This window comes from Xenopus laevis, chromosome 8L (genome assembly GCF_017654675.1).
Source record: "Xenopus laevis strain J_2021 chromosome 8L, Xenopus_laevis_v10.1, whole genome shotgun sequence".
Taxonomy (NCBI): domain Eukaryota; kingdom Metazoa; phylum Chordata; class Amphibia; order Anura; family Pipidae; genus Xenopus; species Xenopus laevis.
The window spans coordinates 688,154-705,740 of NC_054385.1; the positions used below are offsets into that span (position 1 = coordinate 688,154).

A 17,587-nucleotide genomic window follows, 5' to 3' on the forward strand; every position below is an offset into this window, starting at 1 on the left:
TAGAGAAATGCTAGAAAGACTTTATTTATAGAGGAAATGGGATAAGGATAAAAATGGAATTAGGAAAGAAATTTACATTTTGCAAATTTCATCTTGCGCGCAGGGGGAGGGGCCTCTATTCTTCGTTGTCACCTTTCTGTTGGAGGAAATGGAGATTGTCAAACATGAACTAGCGCTGTGATTCTGAGCCAAAACCAAGTGCAGGAAGCACAGGCATTCCACTCCCTAACTGCCCCCTGATATATATATATAGGGAGATGTGAAGAAATCATGATGTTACCCCCAATCCCTTATGTACCCTAACTTGAGCCCACCTTGCTGCCAATGTCTCTGCTCTTGACTCGGAGCTTGTTGACTTGGGACTCTGCAATGTCGGCCCTTTCTTCAGCCTCCTCCAACTCGTGCTGAACCTTCCGGAAGCGTGCCAGGTGGGCGTTAGCCTGCTCCTCCTATCAGAGAAAGAGATGAGAAACTGTAAGTCACAAGCATGCTGGGTTCTTGTGGCGTCTCCAAGTGCAACGAAACGGCCCGCGGTTCAACTACAGCTTTAGTACATGAATACAAAGATATACCTATACCAAGTGCCCTTTAATAACCCAGAGTACATGCCCCCGATGCCTACTTACCGACTCCTCAGCCTGCCTCTTGTAGGCCTTGACTTTCAGCTGCAGTTTGTCCACCAGATCCTGCAGTCTCAGCACATTCTTCCTGTCTTCCTCAGTCTATAAGAGAGAATGCCATAGGCTGATCAGAAACCATGTGACTGATGATAACAAGTGTGTGCGGATACATGGGTATTGCATGCTGCCATGTGTTGGCAGGGATCAGTAGTGAAGCCAATGGGATGTACCTGGTAAGTCAGTTCCTTCACTCTCCTTTCGTACTTGCGCACACCCTTTACTGCCTCAACGCCGCGTTTCTGCTCATTGTCCAACTCATTTTCCAGTTCATGTACCTGTTTGTGGAGGGGGGAGATACAGAAAAGAGTTAAGTACCTGGCATCCAACTGCCTCAACAAGCCTTTCCAAACTGCTGTTCACTCTGCTTACCCGAGACTCCAGTTTCTGGAGTTGCTTCTTGCCTCCCTTCATTGCCAGCTGCTCAGCTTCATCCAAGCGGTTCTGTAGGTCCTTCACAGTCTGTTCCAGGTTCTTCTTCATCCTCTCTAAGTGGGCACTGGTGTCCTGCTCCTTCTTCAGCTCCTCTGCCATAAGGGCAGCCTAAGAAAAGAGGGAGAATGTAATTAGAAATATGAAGATATACTGCTCCCAAACATGCACCTCACCAGAGTCCGAAGCTTACATCTGTGATGGCTTTTTTGGCTTTCTCTTCAGCATTTCTGGCTTCCTGAACAACCTCTTCCATCTCATTCTGAAGCTGACCAGCATCAGTCTCCAACTTCTTCTTGGTGTTAATGAGGCTAGTGTTCTGGGCCACAGGAAAGTAGGAGGCGGTTATTTACACGTTACTAACTATAAAAGCTGCTTCTTTGTATATTGTGTAGGGTTCTACCTGCGAGTGCAAGAGCTGAACACGTTCACTTGCATCCAGAAGTTCCTGCTCAGCCATCTTGCGAGATCTCTCTGTCTGTTCCAGAGCCGACCGCATCTCCTCAATCTCAGCCTGCTGCAGGGTGGTTCTGCGGTCAACCACAGCCAGCTGCTCCTTCAGGTCTTCCTGAGCCCTGATTGAATCATCCAGGTGTATCTGTGTGTCCTGAGTGGGAAATAAAAGCCAAAGATTTGTGTTTGGCACTGTGAAAAGTTTAGCTGAAACCCAGATTTTTCATCTAAACTCATAATCACATGCAGGGGGATTGTGATCTTCCCTCTCTGGCTCTGGATCCAAAAATATAAAAAGAGCCTAAAATGTGGTTGTGTTTATTCAGCTTTAGGTCAGATGCCCTTAGCAAGTACAACACAGACAGAGGCATAGTCTACCCAAGTTTCCCAATTACAATGGACGTTGACCTCATCACAAGACCTGCCATTAATACCTTAAACTGTGCCTGCACATTCCTCAGCTGCTTCTGTGCCTCTCCTGCTTGGCGGTTGGCGTGGCCCAGTTGGATTTCCAGTTCATTCAAGTCACCTTCCATCTTCTTTTTGAGCCTGAGAGCATCATTTCTGCTTCTGATCTCTGAGTCCAGTGTGCTCTGCAAGGTGTCTATGACTCTCTGGCTGTTCCTCTTCAGCTGCTCAATCTCTTCGTCCTTCTCTGCAATCTTGCGGTCTACCTCTGATTTCACTTGGTTCAGCTCCAGCTGGATACGCAGGATCTTGGCTTCCTCATGCTCAAGAGATCCCTATGTGAGCAAATGAAATACATCAAACAAGGGACTCCCTCTACCCTTCACCTAAGTGTGTTATTTATGCAGATGCCAGTCTTGCCTCAGCTTCCTCCAGTGCAGCTTGCAGGTCTCCCTTCTCCTGGTCCACCAGCTTTTTGGCCTTTTCAAGCTCAATGGTTGTCTTGGCCGATTCTCCGATCTGTTCACTGAGATCAGAAATCTCCTCTGCAAAATGACAAAGCAAAGAAGCCAATGAGATACAAGTCGTTAGATTAGACAGAGAAAAGCACCAGGAGTTACTGGTCAGACACCCCACTAATTTCAGGCCCCAATATATAGAGTGCTTACGCTGCAAATTCTTGTTCTCCCGTTTCATGGTTTCAAGATGTTCCAGGGCCTCCTCATAAGCATTCTTCATCTTGAAGATCTCAGTGCTCAATGATCGGGATTCCTTCTGTGATGCCTCCACCTCAGCTTGGCTCTCCTCAAACTTCTGTTTCCATTCTATAAGCACCTGTACAAGAGTAAAGTTCAGTGTCAGTATATGTAACAAACAGGAATTGTAGCTCACAATGTTGAGGTGTTTGGTGTTACCTTATCAAAGTTTCTCTGTTTCTTATCTAGAGCAGCAGCTGAACTGTTGGCTCTCTCCACATCCACCATTAGGTCCTCCACTTCAGCCTGGAGCCTCTGTTTGGTCTTCTCCAAGGAGGCACATTTGGAGTTTACAGCTTCCACCTGCTCCTCTGCTTCCTGCAGGCGCTGAGCAAGTTTCTTCCTGAAAACAGATTTAAACAATATTGAGAGTATATTTAGAATTCATTTTTGGTGTTCTTTGTTTAGTTCTCTACCATGATCATACTTGGCCTCTTCCAGCTCCTCTGTGCGTTGAATGGCGTCTGTCTCATATTTCATTCTCCACTGGGAGACTTCGCTATTTGCCTTAGACAGGGAGCGTTGAAGCTCAGCCTTTGCCTCTTGCTCCTCTTCATATTGCTCACGAAGCAAGTCACAGTCATGGCGAGAAGACTGCAGGGCATGCGCCAGAGCATTTTTGGCCTGTAAATTCAGAATTCAGTGTTACAATCTGATATCAAAGTTATTTTGCAAAGTAGAACAATAAGGCAGAGCAGGAAGCAACTTTCTAGCAACTTAGTGGTATCCTGGTGCATTTACCTTTGTTTCCTCCTCCAGTTGTCGCTTAAGCTCCTCCGTCTGCTGAGTGAAACCTTGTTTTCCTCTTGTCAGCTGAGAGACCAGGGATTCCTTCTCTTCCAGCTGTCGACTTAATTCACCTGTGCAATTAAATAACCTGTTTATTAATTCAATTATTAAAGTCTTGGAGAGAGTATTATCTGGCAGCTCTTTTGTATGGATCTTATCTGGAAGCTCGTCTTCTTGTTGGGTTTTATACACTAAATTTATTTTTTAGATTTCTGATGACAATTTGTTGTTATGGGCAGGCGTACGTACCGTTTTCAGTCTGCAATCTGGCCTTCTGCGCAGTGAGGTCATTAATAATACGCTGGTGCTCATCATCCTTGGACTTTATCTCACTGAGCTGGTCCTCGAGCACACGGCTCAGCTTTTCAAGATTGGCCTTCGGGAGAAAAAGAAAAATATTATGACTGGGATATATATTATAAGTCCTATGCCTGGCAGCGATAACTGTTGTTCTGGTACCTTTGATTTGGAGACGTTCTCTAAGTTACTTGCAAGGTCATCAATTTCCATCTTTAGTTCACTCTTCTCTTTCTCTAGCTTCTGTTTTACTCTCTGCAGGTTGTCAATTTGTTCTCCCAGTTCGGCAACGCTATCGGCATGCTTCTTGCGCAGAGCAGCAGCAGTGGATTCATGCTGCAGGGTGGATTCTTCCAGGTCCCGTCTCAGTTTCTGGAATTCAGCTTCACGTTTTTTGTTCATCTCAATCTGTGCAGATGTTGCACCTCCTGCCTCTTCGAGCCTTTCACTGATCTCTTCAAGTTCCCTGGATAGATCAGATCTTTGTTTTTCTACTTTAGCACGAGCAGCTCGCTCAGCTTCAATCTCTTCCTCAACTTCTTCTATACGGGCCTAGAAGACAGGAGAAAAAGATTAATTAAAGAAAGAGAAATCATTTTGCATAATGTAAGCTATAACGCTGTTCTACCAATGTTACATACCTGCAGTTCCTTGATCTTCTTCTGCAGTTGGCACCCTATGGACTGCTCATCTTCAATCTTTCCTTGCAACTGACTTAATTCAAAATCTTTCCTGTTTTAGGGAAGAGTGTTTATAATATGATCTTATTTCAATACTAAACTAAGAAAGGAACAGCTGATGGACTGGACACTTACTTTTTGAGTTTTTCGTCGGTTTGCTGTTTGTCATTTTCAAGATCCATGATTGTCTCCTGGGCCAGCTTCAGATCCCCTTCCAGCTTCCTCTTTGCTCTTTCAAGGTCGAGACGAAGTTTCTTCTCTTGCTCCAGGGAACCTTCCAGCTGTTTGTTTATAAAATGATAACTTCAGTGCTGATATAGACTCTCTGATGTCATTTATAATGAATTCTAATTGTTACGTGCACTTACATCATCCACTTGCTGCTCCAACTTAGTTTTAGCCTTTGAGAGTGAATTGACTTTATCCTCTTCTGCCTGAAGGTCATCGAGCGTTTGTTGATGTGCCTCTTGAAGGGCTTTCTTCTCTTTTGAGATCTTGGAAATCGTCTCATCAAGAGCAGCCATTTCCTCGGTAAGGTTTTTAACCTGTATGCATTGATGCAAACCTGATCAATGATTTTTATTTTTCCTAACAGAACCCTAAGTGTTTGGAGAGCACCCCTGTTCCACGTACCTTGTTTTCAGTGGCATGCTTTTCCTTTTCCACTTTAGCTAAGGTCAGCTCCAGATCATCAATGTCTTTCTTCAGCTCAGAACATTCATCCTCCAGTTTTCTCTTCTTGGCTGTGAGTTCAGCATTGCTTTCCTCTTCATCCTCAAGCCTCTCAGTCAGTTCCTTAATCTTGGCTTCCAAATGAATTTTGTTTTTAATGAGACCTTCACATCTCTCTTCTGCATCAGCTAGACTTTCATTTTCCTATTAGAACATAATATTTTTTCATAAATGTATGAAATGTAACAAGCTTATTTTTTAATATGTAAGAACATTTCTTCTCTTACTGTCTGGCACTGCAACGCTAGATCGTTCTTTTCCTGCAGAAGAGACACCATCTTTTCCTCCAATTCCTTCCTCCTTGCTTCTGACTTTGACAAAGCTTCCTTGGTCTTCTCAAACTCCTCTTTCATGTTTGCCATTTCCTTCTCAGTCTCTGCACTCTTCAGGAGAGGCTTAATCTTGAAGTATAACTTCATCCATGGCCAGTGCTTGACATTCATGAATGACCGGACATTATACTGAATGACAAAAATGGCGTCTCTGTTGGACAATAGATGAGATTAACTTCAAAGTAAGCAGAAACATTCCCATAATATGACTTCTCTACAGGAGAATATAGTTAAGTGTGTACCTTCTCTCCACCATCTTTTTAAACTCAATCCTCATCAAGAATCCCCTGCAGAGGGCCTGAGTACGTGTGATAAGTTGTGCCAACTTGTCATCTCTCATTTCTTCAAGTGTACCCAGGAGACCAGCTTTAAAGAAGACCTGCAAAAATGGCAGGTTAGTTAGGTATCGCCACAGGCTGATTTATCTATGTGCAGTACTGAAGTGAAAGAGTTCCAAACCTTGGTGTGTCCAAATCTGTACTGAGTATGATCAATATCGATGGAACCCAGCAATTTCTCACATGCCTTTTTGCTGTCAATAAACTGTCCATCAGGGATGGCGCTGGCATTCAAGACCTTGTAACTGAAAGTCAAAAAACAAATTCACATAGCATTGTCCGATTCAACAAACTGAAGGTACTACTGGGCAAGATAAAGAGATCAATCTACTCTAGTTTCATAACTCTTATAAGGAGCAAAGACAACTTAAAGGAACATTTCAGTGTAAAAATAAAAACTGGGTAAATAGATAGGATATGCAAAATAAAAAATGTTTTTAATATAGTTAGTTAGGCAAAAATGTAGTGTATAAAGGCTGGAGTGAGTGGATGTGTAACATAATAGCCAGAACACTACTTCCTGCTTTTCAGCTCTCTAACTCTGAGTTAGTCAGTGACTATAAGGGGGGCCACATGGGACATAACTGTTCAGCGAGTTTAGTTTTAGCATGCAGCTCAGATTCAAAAGCAACAGTTATGACCCATGTGGGCCCCCCTCAAGTCAACCAATCAGTTGAAACCAAGAGACCTGAAAATCAGGAAGTAGTGTTCTGGCTATTATGTTACACATTCACTCACTCCAGCCTTTATACATTACATTTTTGCCTAACTAACTATTTTAGATACATTATTATTTTGCATAGCCTATCTATTTACCCAGTTTTTATTTTTATACTGAAAAATTTCTTTAAGCAAATAATGATGAAATGTTTGAAAGTGAAGGAAGACAAATGACATGTTATAGTAAATGATATTCAAAATATCTACCGTTGCTTAAAATCTCCATATAAGATTCTGCTTGGGAATCCCTTTCTGCAGATTCTGATACCTTCCAGTACACCGTTACATCTCAGCTGGTGAATGATGAGATGATTCTCCATGATCCCTGAGGGAAAGAGCAAAGGAAACTCCATATTCAGGCCAATGGGGGAGATTGTAATATTGACACAACCCCTAAAATATGTCTGTTGATTTGTATTCCCATTGGATCAGTATAATAACATTCTTGTGTAGGACATTGTATCAGATGGGAATACTTTACCAGGAGTCTTGCTCTCATTGGGAATCAGGCAACGCACAAAGTGAGGGTGAGTGCTCCTCAGATTGGTCATCAGCTTATTGAGATTTTCCTGTTTTCAGAGCAGAGATGGCATGTCTTAGTTTGATATAAAAAGTACTCATCTTGCTGAAGTACAAATAATGCAAAAATACTTACTCTGAAGAGTGCAGACACAGTTTGGAAAGATGAACCTTTCTTTTTCTTTCCACCTTTTGCACCAGCATCACCTAAATAATAAGAAAATTGCTAGTAAGATGTGTACAAATTCAAATGAAAAACAAAGTATTTTATAGAATAGAATTATTGCCTTCAGATCCGGCATAAGAAGAGTACAGGAAGGACAGGAGTTTAAGAGGAGACTTTTGGTACAGCCCCACAACTGTCTCATTCAGTGGGTCCTTGTTCTTGTCCAACCAGCCGCAGATGTTGTAGTCCACAGTACCGGCGTAGTGCACCAGAGAGAAATGAGCCTCAGCTTTGCCTTTGGCTGGCTTTGGTTTCTCAAAGTTCTTGCACTTGCCCAAGTGCTGGTCATACAACTTGTTCTTGAAAGAGGTGTCGGAGGCCTTGGGGAACATGCACTCCTCTTCAAGGATAGAGAAAATGCCCATGGGCTGCAAATAACAAAAGGCAGAATTGTGAGTTGTAGGACCAGCTCTTTGTTTGTGGGCTTTGCAGAAAGTCAGCAGACACCCACCTTTTCAATGAGCTCAATACAGGCAGCCAGATCCATGCCGAAGTCAATAAACTCCCAATCAATGCCTTCCTTCTTGTACTCTTCCTGTTCCAGGACGAACATGTGGTGGTTGAAGAACTGCTGCAGCTTCTCATTGGTAAAGTTGATGCAGAGCTGCTCCAAGCTGTTTAACTGGAAATATACAATGTGGTTTGGTAAGCCAATGGTCTCTCTATTGGGTAATGGCACAGGCTACATACCATCTCTAGTTACTTACATCAAAGATTTCAAACCCAGCGATATCCAACACACCAATGAAGTACTGTCGTGGCAATTTGGTGTCCAATTGTTGGTTGATACGCGTCACCATCCACAAGAAGAGCTTCTCATATACAGACTTGCTGAGGGCACCAATGGAATTGTTCACCTAAGGAGAAGGGCTATTAGTTTTCTGAGAAATCCTGACACCATTTGAGGCTTATTCTGTTTTTCTTTCCCTTACCTGTTGGACAGTTTGTCCTTTTGTCACAAACTCATTTCCAACCTTTACCCTCGGGTAGCAAAGAGCCTTCAACAAGTCGGCCGAGTTCAGTCCCATCAAATAACCAATTTTGTCAGCAACTGCCATAAGCACATTATTAATGCATGAGACTTTGCTAAAATAAATGAATCTATGGCAAAGATAGAGTTTGCTTGTGTGATGTACCTTCTGTGCCATCAGGCTCAGCTTGTTCCTCTCTCTGCTTTTGCTTAAATTTCATATTTCCCTTGTGCATGACTGCTCCAGTCATCTTGTAGATGCCCATCTTTTCTTCGAGATTGAAGCCCAGGATATCTATGGCACTCTGTGGGTACAGATGGGGGTAAGTGGGGGCACCCAGTCCTAAGACTTTTTCATTAATGTTCTAAGCTCATGGATATTACTGCTTACATCAGTTGCCATCAACTCCTCTTCATCATCGATACTCTTCACTACGATCTCACCTTGGCTGATGAAAGAATAGTCGTACGGGTTGGTGGTCAGAAGGAGCATCTCTAAAAGTAAATGTAGATTTAAGGAAGAGATGAAGCCATAAAATCAAATATTCCCTTTGAATTTTCAACAAATGTTCTCTTGTTAACTTTTTATTCTAAGAATAACGTAGAAAAGGGGTAATTACCAACAATCTCTGGTTTCTTGTTTGTCAGGATCTGGTAAAAAATGTGGTAGCTTCTCTCTGCTGAGAGTTGGAATGTAACTCTGGATTTCTCCAGGAGATCTGTAAAAGTAAATGATCAAGTACCAGAGGGCCAAATAAAATTCTGAGTCACATATTCGCACATGAGATGAATAGAAGCTTACAGGTTTCAATATCAGCAGAAGACAGTTTTCCGGTGGTTCCAAAGTGAATCCTGATGAATTTACCCTATGGATCAGGATGGTGGAAAGGGAGGTTAGTACAACTGACACAGTGAGAGGAGAGACCACAGACGAGAGGAGAATCTTTTCAACTTACGAAGCGAGAGGAGTTGTCATTTCTGACTGTCTTGGCGTTACCGAAGGCTTCCAGCAGGGGGTTAGCCTGAATGATTTGATCCTCCAGTGTCCCCTGAAATCAGAGCAGTGGCTGATATTAATGTTTATGAAGCTGATGCCCCTCTGCAGAGAAGCAGCTTATAGCAGTTTCCAAACTGTAGGGCTAGCATGGCCCAGAATAGTGGCTGGGGTGTCCAGACTGAAGGCTGATTACAATGAAATTGGGGTAGAGTTGGGCTGAACACTGGTTTGCTGCCAGATATTTGTGCATCTGTTACTAAATGGCTCACGTACTTTGGTTAGTAGGTAAGGGGGGACCATGACCAAATATTGGCAATTAAAGGTAGGCTTAAACCCAAATAGTTCAAAAGTACTGGTGTACAGTTTCTAGAATAGGAGCCTGTTGGACTTAGTGTAGCTGCACCTTGCAGGGAAATTGTGTGAGGCAGTTATGCATACAATAATACCAATGTTGGCTCCTATGACAAAAAGGATTGGAAGGGAAGTGGAGGAGATACTGGTACTGTGCTCCTAAACCTTTCTGATAAATAATTGTGCCTCCTTAGGGGCTGCTAATGTATAATGGTGGGAATGTGTAGGAGACATGCATTACCTGCAAACTGTTGCTCGGCTCCTTCTTCTTTCCACTGTCGCCAATAGCTGCAATTGTTGCAAAGTACTGGATGACACGCTTGGTATTCACAGTCTTTCCAGCCCCAGATTCTCCCCTGAGGAGCAGAAGATGTGACACAGAATAATGAAGGTCTATCTAGTATAGGTAAATCTAAAAACTATGCCGAGAACTTCCCACACCAGTCAGTTGAACTGAAAAAGCTGCTCGGATGAGTAGTGAAACGTCTTCATTGATTACTCAGCAAGTCCAGTTATTTTTAGATTTACCTGTACTAGATATACCATGACCTGGATGAATGAAAATCTTCATAGTCAATAATGAAGATCGTGTTAACACAGGCAGTGCCACATTATAGCTTGATGGAAAGCAGTACTTACGTAATCAAGATGGACTGGTTCTCCCTGTCTGTGAAAAGAAAGAATGTGGGGAGTGAATGGCAGCTTTTATCTCACTTGGGGGGGCAGAGATAGGCAACAATATAACAACGCTACCTTGCAACATGAACTGATAGGCATTATCAGAGATGGAGAAGATGTGGGGTGGAGCTTCTTGGCGCTTCTTCCCTCTGTAACCAGCTACGACCTCGGGGTTGTACACTGGCAGCCACTTGTAGGGGTTCACAGTGACGCAGAACAGGCCAGAGTAGGTCTGGAAAGAAATAGAGCAATGTCACTACATATTGACAATATACTCATACTGCCCCGAAAATATGCCGTTAATGCCCGACAATATACCCATACTGCCCAGACAATATAGCCATACCGCCCCAACAATTTGCCCTTATTGTCCAACAGGACACTCTGCCACTGAAATGCAAACTAGCAATGTAGGGTTGCTATGAGGGAAGAGGCCAGCTCACGTAGATCATCCAGGCTGCGTAACGCTCTTTGAGGTTGTACAGCACTGAGGCCTCATTCAGGTGGGTCATCATGGCCATGTCTTCAATTTTATCATATTTGGGAGGATTCTGGGGGTACACCTGGTTGTCTTTCACCGTTAGAGTCTGCAAGACAGAAAAGCAGTAATTGGTTTGTGTACAGGTTCAAAACACTCTCTATTTTTCGCCCTGGATAAGACTTAGTAATTACCCTTGCATCTTCAGTCTTCACAGTGACTTTGCCACCTTCCCGGGCAGTAATTAACCCTTTAACATACAGCTCTTTCTCATCTTCTACAAAGCAGGTGTTTTTGGCATCAAAGGGCTTGTTCTGGGCCTCCAATCTTTCCTTGTCAGATTTACGCAGGTAGGAAGCGGCCGCGCCAAACACCGCCATTTCCCCGTCTCCCATGGCTGCGTCAGTCTGCAACATGAAACATTTAAACAGTCAAGAACATTATATAATATAACTGTAGTATTCTCCCTCAAGAACAGCGGACAAGCATCACTGTGCAAATATGCCCCTGAAAGATTCATGTATGTGCTTATTGGTACATGTGTGGATACACCATAAAAACTGAAGTTATTCTGCCTCAAGCCTGTGATTCTTATGCTTAAATATCTACATGAATATTCTTATTGGTTGCCAGCGACGGAGCACCAATATCTACATGAATATTCTTATTGGTTGCCAGCGACAGAGCACCAATATCTACATGAATATTCTTATTGGTTGCCAGCGACGGAGCACCAATATCTACATGAATATTCTTATTGGTTGCCAGAGACGGAGCACCAATATCTACATGAATATTCCTATTGGTTGCCAGCGACGGAGCACCAATATCTACATGAATATACTTATTGGTTGCCAGTGATGGAGCACCAATATCTACATGAATATTCTTATTGGTTGCCAGCGACAGAGCACCAATAGCTACATGAATATTCTTATTGGTTGCCAGAGACGGAGCACCAGTACAGTAGTCTAAAAGCATCTGTTATTGTGTGATATCCTGAAGTTTGTTATTAGTACATCTATCCTTTGGCTAAGAGCTAAATATAAAACCATTGTGAGGGACTGCTGCAAGCAAATGACTCCTGCTGTTAGCTCAATGAAAGGGCAGACAGGGTGAGTTGTTTGGTTGCAAGTGGGTAGCACAGATAACAAACATGAAATAAAGAGTCATATATATATATATACATACACAGTATATGTGTGTGTATAACCCTCATATCACCATAGACACACACATTTCCTGGGATACACACTTACCTAGTAGCTCTGATTCAAGAGAAAAGAAAACAGAACCCCCTGTAGAGAAAGAATGGAAGGAATGAGTGGTGGTAAAGCCAGGAATGTACTCTTGCTTTAAACTGCACTATTTAGCACTAAAATAATTTCACAACAGATTCTCTGCAGTTTGGGCAGACAAGAGCCTCTTGAACTTTCCATTCAGATGCCATAGAGATCCCATGCTGGGGGCGAGAGTAACTGTCCCGTGCATAGTCAAAGTGGGAATAGAGTTTCTCCTAGAAATGAATGAATCGCTTGTGCATCTGGCTGGAAACAGAGGTTCTGATCCTACCAAACTGTGAGCCTGTCATAGGCTAGAAGCAAGCAATAGTCTCTCTGCTAGAATGTCAGAGAGATGGGGGGGACTCCAGACAGACAGGCAAGCAAGCAGGCAGGGTGCATTGGGATCAACACTGTATACCAACCAACAGATTATAAATACTGTGCGTGATTATTTGTCACAATGAAGCAAGAGCCCAGAGAGACACTGGCATAAGCACATAGATGGCACATTGATGCACCAGGCATAGTGTTAGTGGCACCAAGGAGTGGAAGGAGCACTAGAGTGAGTTATGTGACAGAGAGAGAGAAGCAGTGAGTTAGAGAAAAAAGAAGAATAAGAGAACTGAGAGAGAGAAGAGTTAGCATGACAGAGAGTGAGAAGAGAGAGTGAGAGAAGAGTGAGAGAGAGAAGAGAGTGAGGAGTTAGAGAAGAGAGAGTGATAAAGAGAAAAGCGTTAGAGTCATACAGAAGGCTGTGCTAGTGCATGAGATGTAGGAAGATGTGGTGTGTAGGGTGGGAGTCCTGGCTGCCCGTTCCCTCCTTGCCCAGTTAGTGCCCAGGTTACTCACCAGAAGCTCACTGCTGACAAGTGCCAGTGTCAGTTTATATAGAGAGAGCAACAGCACCACTCCCCTCCTCATTTGCCTTAACTGTGCATAGAAACTCACCCAAAAATAACTGACAATCACTGACCTCCCCACACTGACAGCTCTTCCTCTCACCAGCCTCCCTTTCTCTCCATTCAAAATAACCCACACAAATGCTCTGTGGTTTTTTTTATCCCCCCAGAGCAGTTGCTCTCCACTTGTGTCAGGCTGGGAATGTGCCCCCCATGTTATATACTCCTGTTATCTCTCCAGCATTAATAGTTTGTCTCCATCCCTGTCTATAGCACCCCATCAGCCCACCCTGGTACCCCCCTTCCCTCCTGCACAAATAGTGTATATCCCATCCCTGTCTATAGCACCCCCATCAGCCCACGCTGGTGCCCCCCATCTTTATACACGGAGGGACGTCGAGAGGAGCCACACCCTGAGTCTTATTCCCAAAGTGTAGGAGCCTAAGATGTTTTTGCTGTGGGGCCCAGTAACTTTCTCCTACAAACCCTGTATGGGAGTATTTTGGGGGTTACAGCCGTGCACTGATCATCCTTAATCAAGGAACCAATAGTAGGGCTTATTTACTATACTACACTTGCACCAAGTTTGTACCCACACAGTAAGGGGATTACCCAGCATTCCATTGTGGGTGCCATGAATTATTAAACACACCATTACTTGTTCCTGATATATCAGTCCCGGTGCACAGCTTGTGCACATTGTGGGGTGCAGCTTGCAAGGGCACTGATGTGGGTGCAGCATCAAAGAGGCAGTTGGCAAGTGATTGAGATGGCATGGAGTGTATATGGGCACAATGCTCTGTACTGAGCAGGGGTAAGGGGCAAGCAAGTGCCCAGTGAAGGGGTGCAACTGGTGCCCAGTTTAGCCAATTGAATGATATTGATTGCTGTGCCAGTGTGTTATTGAGTGCTGCCAGCTGATTGGCTATGGCTCCTGCTGGATGCCCATATGTGCCCATTGTCTTCCCATGCAGCTAAACTTAGCCTGACGGATCATTTACTAAGAAGCCATTTGTTATTGGAAAGCCAAGGAGGCTCGAGACATTTATAGATCAGGGACATGGCACAATCCTGGCACAATGACTGGGCCACTTTCATTTACTGCATTGCTGTAGGGATACGGGGAACATGCACTGCCTCACTGTATATAGAAACCAGTCATAGGGTACAAATCCCCAGTCGTAGGGTACAGATCCCCAGTTCTAGGGTACATATTTGGTGGAATCAGAAATAACTGGCATGTGCATAAAGCATAAAGTGTTCTGTCAGTCAGACATCGATGCAAATGTTCTTAGTTATTTGGGGTTCAGATCTGGTTTGGCCAGGCTCTTGGATTTGGCTGAACCCTGCTAAAAATGACTTGGATTTGGCTGAATCAGAACCAAGTCTGGAATATAGTGCCCCTCTAAAAAGCAGAGAGGATGGAACATAGGTAAGGCCCCCTTATGTGTGTCCCTTTGATCATTCTTTCCTTTGGGGGTTACTGTTTGTGTGTGAGCTCCCCAATTATACATCCTGGGGCCACAGCTTCTGCTTTTGATGACACAGTGCTGCACATTCTGGGGGGGGGCGCTATATGGAATTGGGGCATTATGGGTCAGCAGAAGGAATGAGCTGGGTAAAGTGGGGTTATATGTGTGCCTGGGGGGTGCAGTTACTGTATTTACTCATTACTGCATGGGGGAGGCATTACATGAGACTTTACACAAACATTTTCTTTTTAACTTCAGGGGGTAACATGACCCCAATGCCCTGCATGAAGGGGATGTGAGTGAGTGCATATAGTGAGGGGTGAGTTTGTGCAGTGGGAAGAGCTCACGTGAGATGGAGCAGCTGCCTGTTTGCCATTCCAGTCACCTGCCCCGGGGCCCTTGGGCACACTCACACCCTATTCTTGCTATTACTGTGCACCTGCTTGTAATTACCAAGCGCTGGTGCTACCTGTACCCTTCCTGCTGCCTGTGTCTATATCTGCCAGGGAGCCCATGCCTTTATGTTGGAGCGGTCGCTTTGCCCTTGAGCTCTATACAACTGCAACTCTCAAATGCAGTTTGCTGTGGCTTGGAGAACATAATGCATCTTGTGCTAAAGGGAGAAGTGGTGCTATGCTTGGGGTACAGGGGCTCTTGGCCTCTGTCTCTTGCATGTTCCTCCCAGCAGTGCCAGACCTTTCCACTATAAGAAAATAATAGCCTGGTATCCATCAGAAAGCCATTGTATAGATGTGCCAGAGCTTGTCTGTGGGTGCCCCTTGCCCTGATAATGTTCTTGGAATAGTTACAAATAATAAGCAATAGGGAAATAAAGAATGAGTGGCAGGAAATTCTTCTCACCAGTGAGAGTCCAGATTTTCTGCATTGCTGAGGCCTCTCTAATTCCAGTGGGCTCACCCCCCCCCCCCACCATACTTGGTACCCATATTTTGGGGGAGTGAAAGTGCCCAGTCTGGCAGGAGACCTGATGCTCCTTGGTATTTCCCTATTTGCCCTTTATAACTTCTGCGGCTCCTTCCATTTGTGGAGGGTCCATTTGCTGTTGGTGACAGCTGGGAGGGACACTGGTAGAGACTGGGGAGCATATCCTCCCCTCTTACTTAGTGAAGGAGGTCACAGGAAGGTTCTTGGTATTTGGAAAATATTTGGGCAGGTTTGTCAGCTGTTGTCCCCCCCCCCCACATAAGGAACATAGAGAGAAAAAATATTTCAGTAAGGAGCAGCCGGCTGGAACCCGCCCCTTTAAGAAGCGTGGCATATTTAGCAGCACAATTAAGAAGCGTGGCATATTTAGCAGCACAATCTCATGCCCCAGTCAAAGAGTTGGCAGGAAATTCAATTCTCCTGTGCTATAACCCTGCAATTAGTGCTCTAATTAGGTGCAGCAAAAGAGGGAGGGGGTCCTTCTGCTTAATCTACTGGGGTCTTTTGCTATTAAAGCACAAGGGTGCAGCGCTCACCTGTAAGCAAAATGTATAAAGCACCTTGTTTTTTGTCCACAATGGACCTTAAGCTCTGCAGTTTTATTGGCCAAAGGCTAAAGACTGTGTGTTGTTTTGACTGTTGCTGTCACCAGCTGGGGGTCTAAACGCCCCTCTCCACCTGTCACCGCTTCCCTTAATGATCTGTGGGAAATGCTGGGCCTGGGGCACAAGAATTACGGAGCTTACCCTTTGGACAGAGTCTTGTGTGCTGGGCAGAGGCAGCCTGTAGCTGAGGGGACTGGCAGTGGGGGCTGAGGAAGAGGCAATGAGAGACAATGGAGGCTGGGTGATTGTGTCCTGACACTTTGCTCTGGGGTATAATTTGCTTTGGATAAAGGCTGTAGTATATGGATTCCTATATTGTCCTGTTATTTTCATGAAATAAAAGTGGTGGACCTGCCTCCTGCTATGCTCAGTGCTTACACCTCTAAGTCACAGAGTTTTTGGGACGTGTCAGGCAGCCAATCAGAGGGGTGCGTGTGTGTGTGAAACATGGCTACCGTGTTGGATCTAGAGAGGGTTTCTGTGTGGACAGATATGCGTTTAGTGATTCCCATACAAACCACTTGTCAGTAGTAACTAGATCCCCCTGCTAGGTACAGTATCAGGCCAGTGGCGTAACGCAGCACCTATGGGACCCCTTCTCATTCAAACACAGCCCGGCTGCAACATAGCGCCACCCTGGCAATAGGTCCTGGCACTTCTGCATCACTCACAATTTTGAATTGGAGTGTGTTGCTTTAATGAGATGATTGGGCACTCCTAGGGTATACTTTTAGTTTCCTACGGGGCATCCCCACAGATCCCAGAAGCACTTAATGAGCCAATGGGCCTGTATATATAGTCCATGTTGCACAGAGGCACCCATATCCCAAAGGAATGGCAAGTGACAGAGATGTGAGCTCCCAGTGAAAGGCTTATTTATTGTACAAACATACAGAGGAGAACAAGATGGAAATGACAGAAAGAAATCAAAGGAGAAAACCTGCACTTTGTGGTCCTCCCAGGCACCTGTATTCCAGGCGGATTTACTCATTTTCTCCTTTCTGTAAAGAAAAAAAAAAACAGTCCTGTCAGTGTGATGTGCATTCCTGCAGGAGCAACCATTCATCAGAATATGTCAGTGTGCCAGCTGCCACCAATAAGCATCTATAATGCAACTGGTGCATAGTGGTGCATCTGTGATCCAGAGCCTAATCTGTTCCTCATTTTACATTACCTTGCCAATGTCCCGGCTCTTAGCTCTCAGCTTGTTAACCTGAGATTCAGCAATATCAGCCCTCTCCTCCGCTTCTTCCAGCTCATGCTGCACCTTCCTGAAGCGGGACAGGTAAGCATTGGCCTGCTCCTCCTTAATATTACGAGAGAAAGTGGTATTTATGAAGGTGCCAAAATAACACAGCTGCTTCTTTTATAAATGGGCCACCTGGGGCTGGAATTGAGAACTGCCATATTTTACCCAGAATTCATATCAGCCCCTGACAGATGCTACCCCATGGCTTCTAATGAGGCTTGCTGTACAATAGATAGAGGTGGTCTCAAAGCGTACCAATGTTTCCTTTTATACTGGCCCTTTAATGAAAGTGAAAAGGCTGC

General features: G+C 44.4%; 1 protein-coding gene and 1 pseudogene across 1 annotated transcript; both read right to left on the minus strand.

Moving 5' to 3' along the window:
- Nucleotides 1-17,037, minus strand: LOC108698090 (myosin-4). The gene is made up of 41 exons (XM_018229315.2): nt 16,977-17,037; nt 12,092-12,130; nt 11,027-11,239; nt 10,798-10,941; nt 10,430-10,586; nt 10,316-10,343; nt 9,918-10,032; nt 9,285-9,377; nt 9,131-9,194; nt 8,949-9,047; nt 8,720-8,823; nt 8,495-8,633; nt 8,291-8,409; nt 8,066-8,215; nt 7,810-7,980; nt 7,420-7,726; nt 7,269-7,339; nt 7,095-7,182; nt 6,821-6,938; nt 6,015-6,138; nt 5,798-5,934; nt 5,451-5,706; nt 5,125-5,367; nt 4,860-5,036; nt 4,627-4,772; nt 4,453-4,543; nt 3,974-4,363; nt 3,764-3,890; nt 3,467-3,585; nt 3,153-3,349; nt 2,885-3,068; nt 2,639-2,804; nt 2,391-2,515; nt 1,997-2,305; nt 1,513-1,716; nt 1,303-1,428; nt 1,050-1,220; nt 851-955; nt 627-722; nt 315-449; nt 1-136 (listed from the first exon to the last, which is right to left on the minus strand). The coding sequence occupies exons 3-41, from the start codon at nt 11,225-11,227 to the stop codon at nt 116-118; spliced, it is 5,817 nt and encodes a 1,938-aa protein (XP_018084804.1). The 5' UTR covers nt 11,228-11,239; nt 12,092-12,130; nt 16,977-17,037; the 3' UTR covers nt 1-115.
- The window catches only part of LOC108698838, an 11,387-nt pseudogene continuing 10,694 nt past the window's right edge, over nt 16,895-17,587 (minus strand).

Excerpts from the sequence above, each read along its gene's own strand:
- LOC108698090 (XM_018229315.2), bottom strand. The coding sequence starts at position 11,227 with ATGGGAGACGGGGAAATGGCGGTGTTTGGCGCGGCCGCTTCCTACCTG. Across the intron at positions 5,037-5,124 it reads AGCATGCCACTGAAAACAAG|GTTAAAAACCTTACCGAGGA; the intron begins GTACGTGGAACA and ends CAATGCATACAG. Across the intron at positions 3,891-3,973 it reads AGAACGTCTCCAAATCAAAG|GCCAATCTTGAAAAGCTGAG; the intron begins GTACCAGAACAA and ends TTTCTCCCGAAG.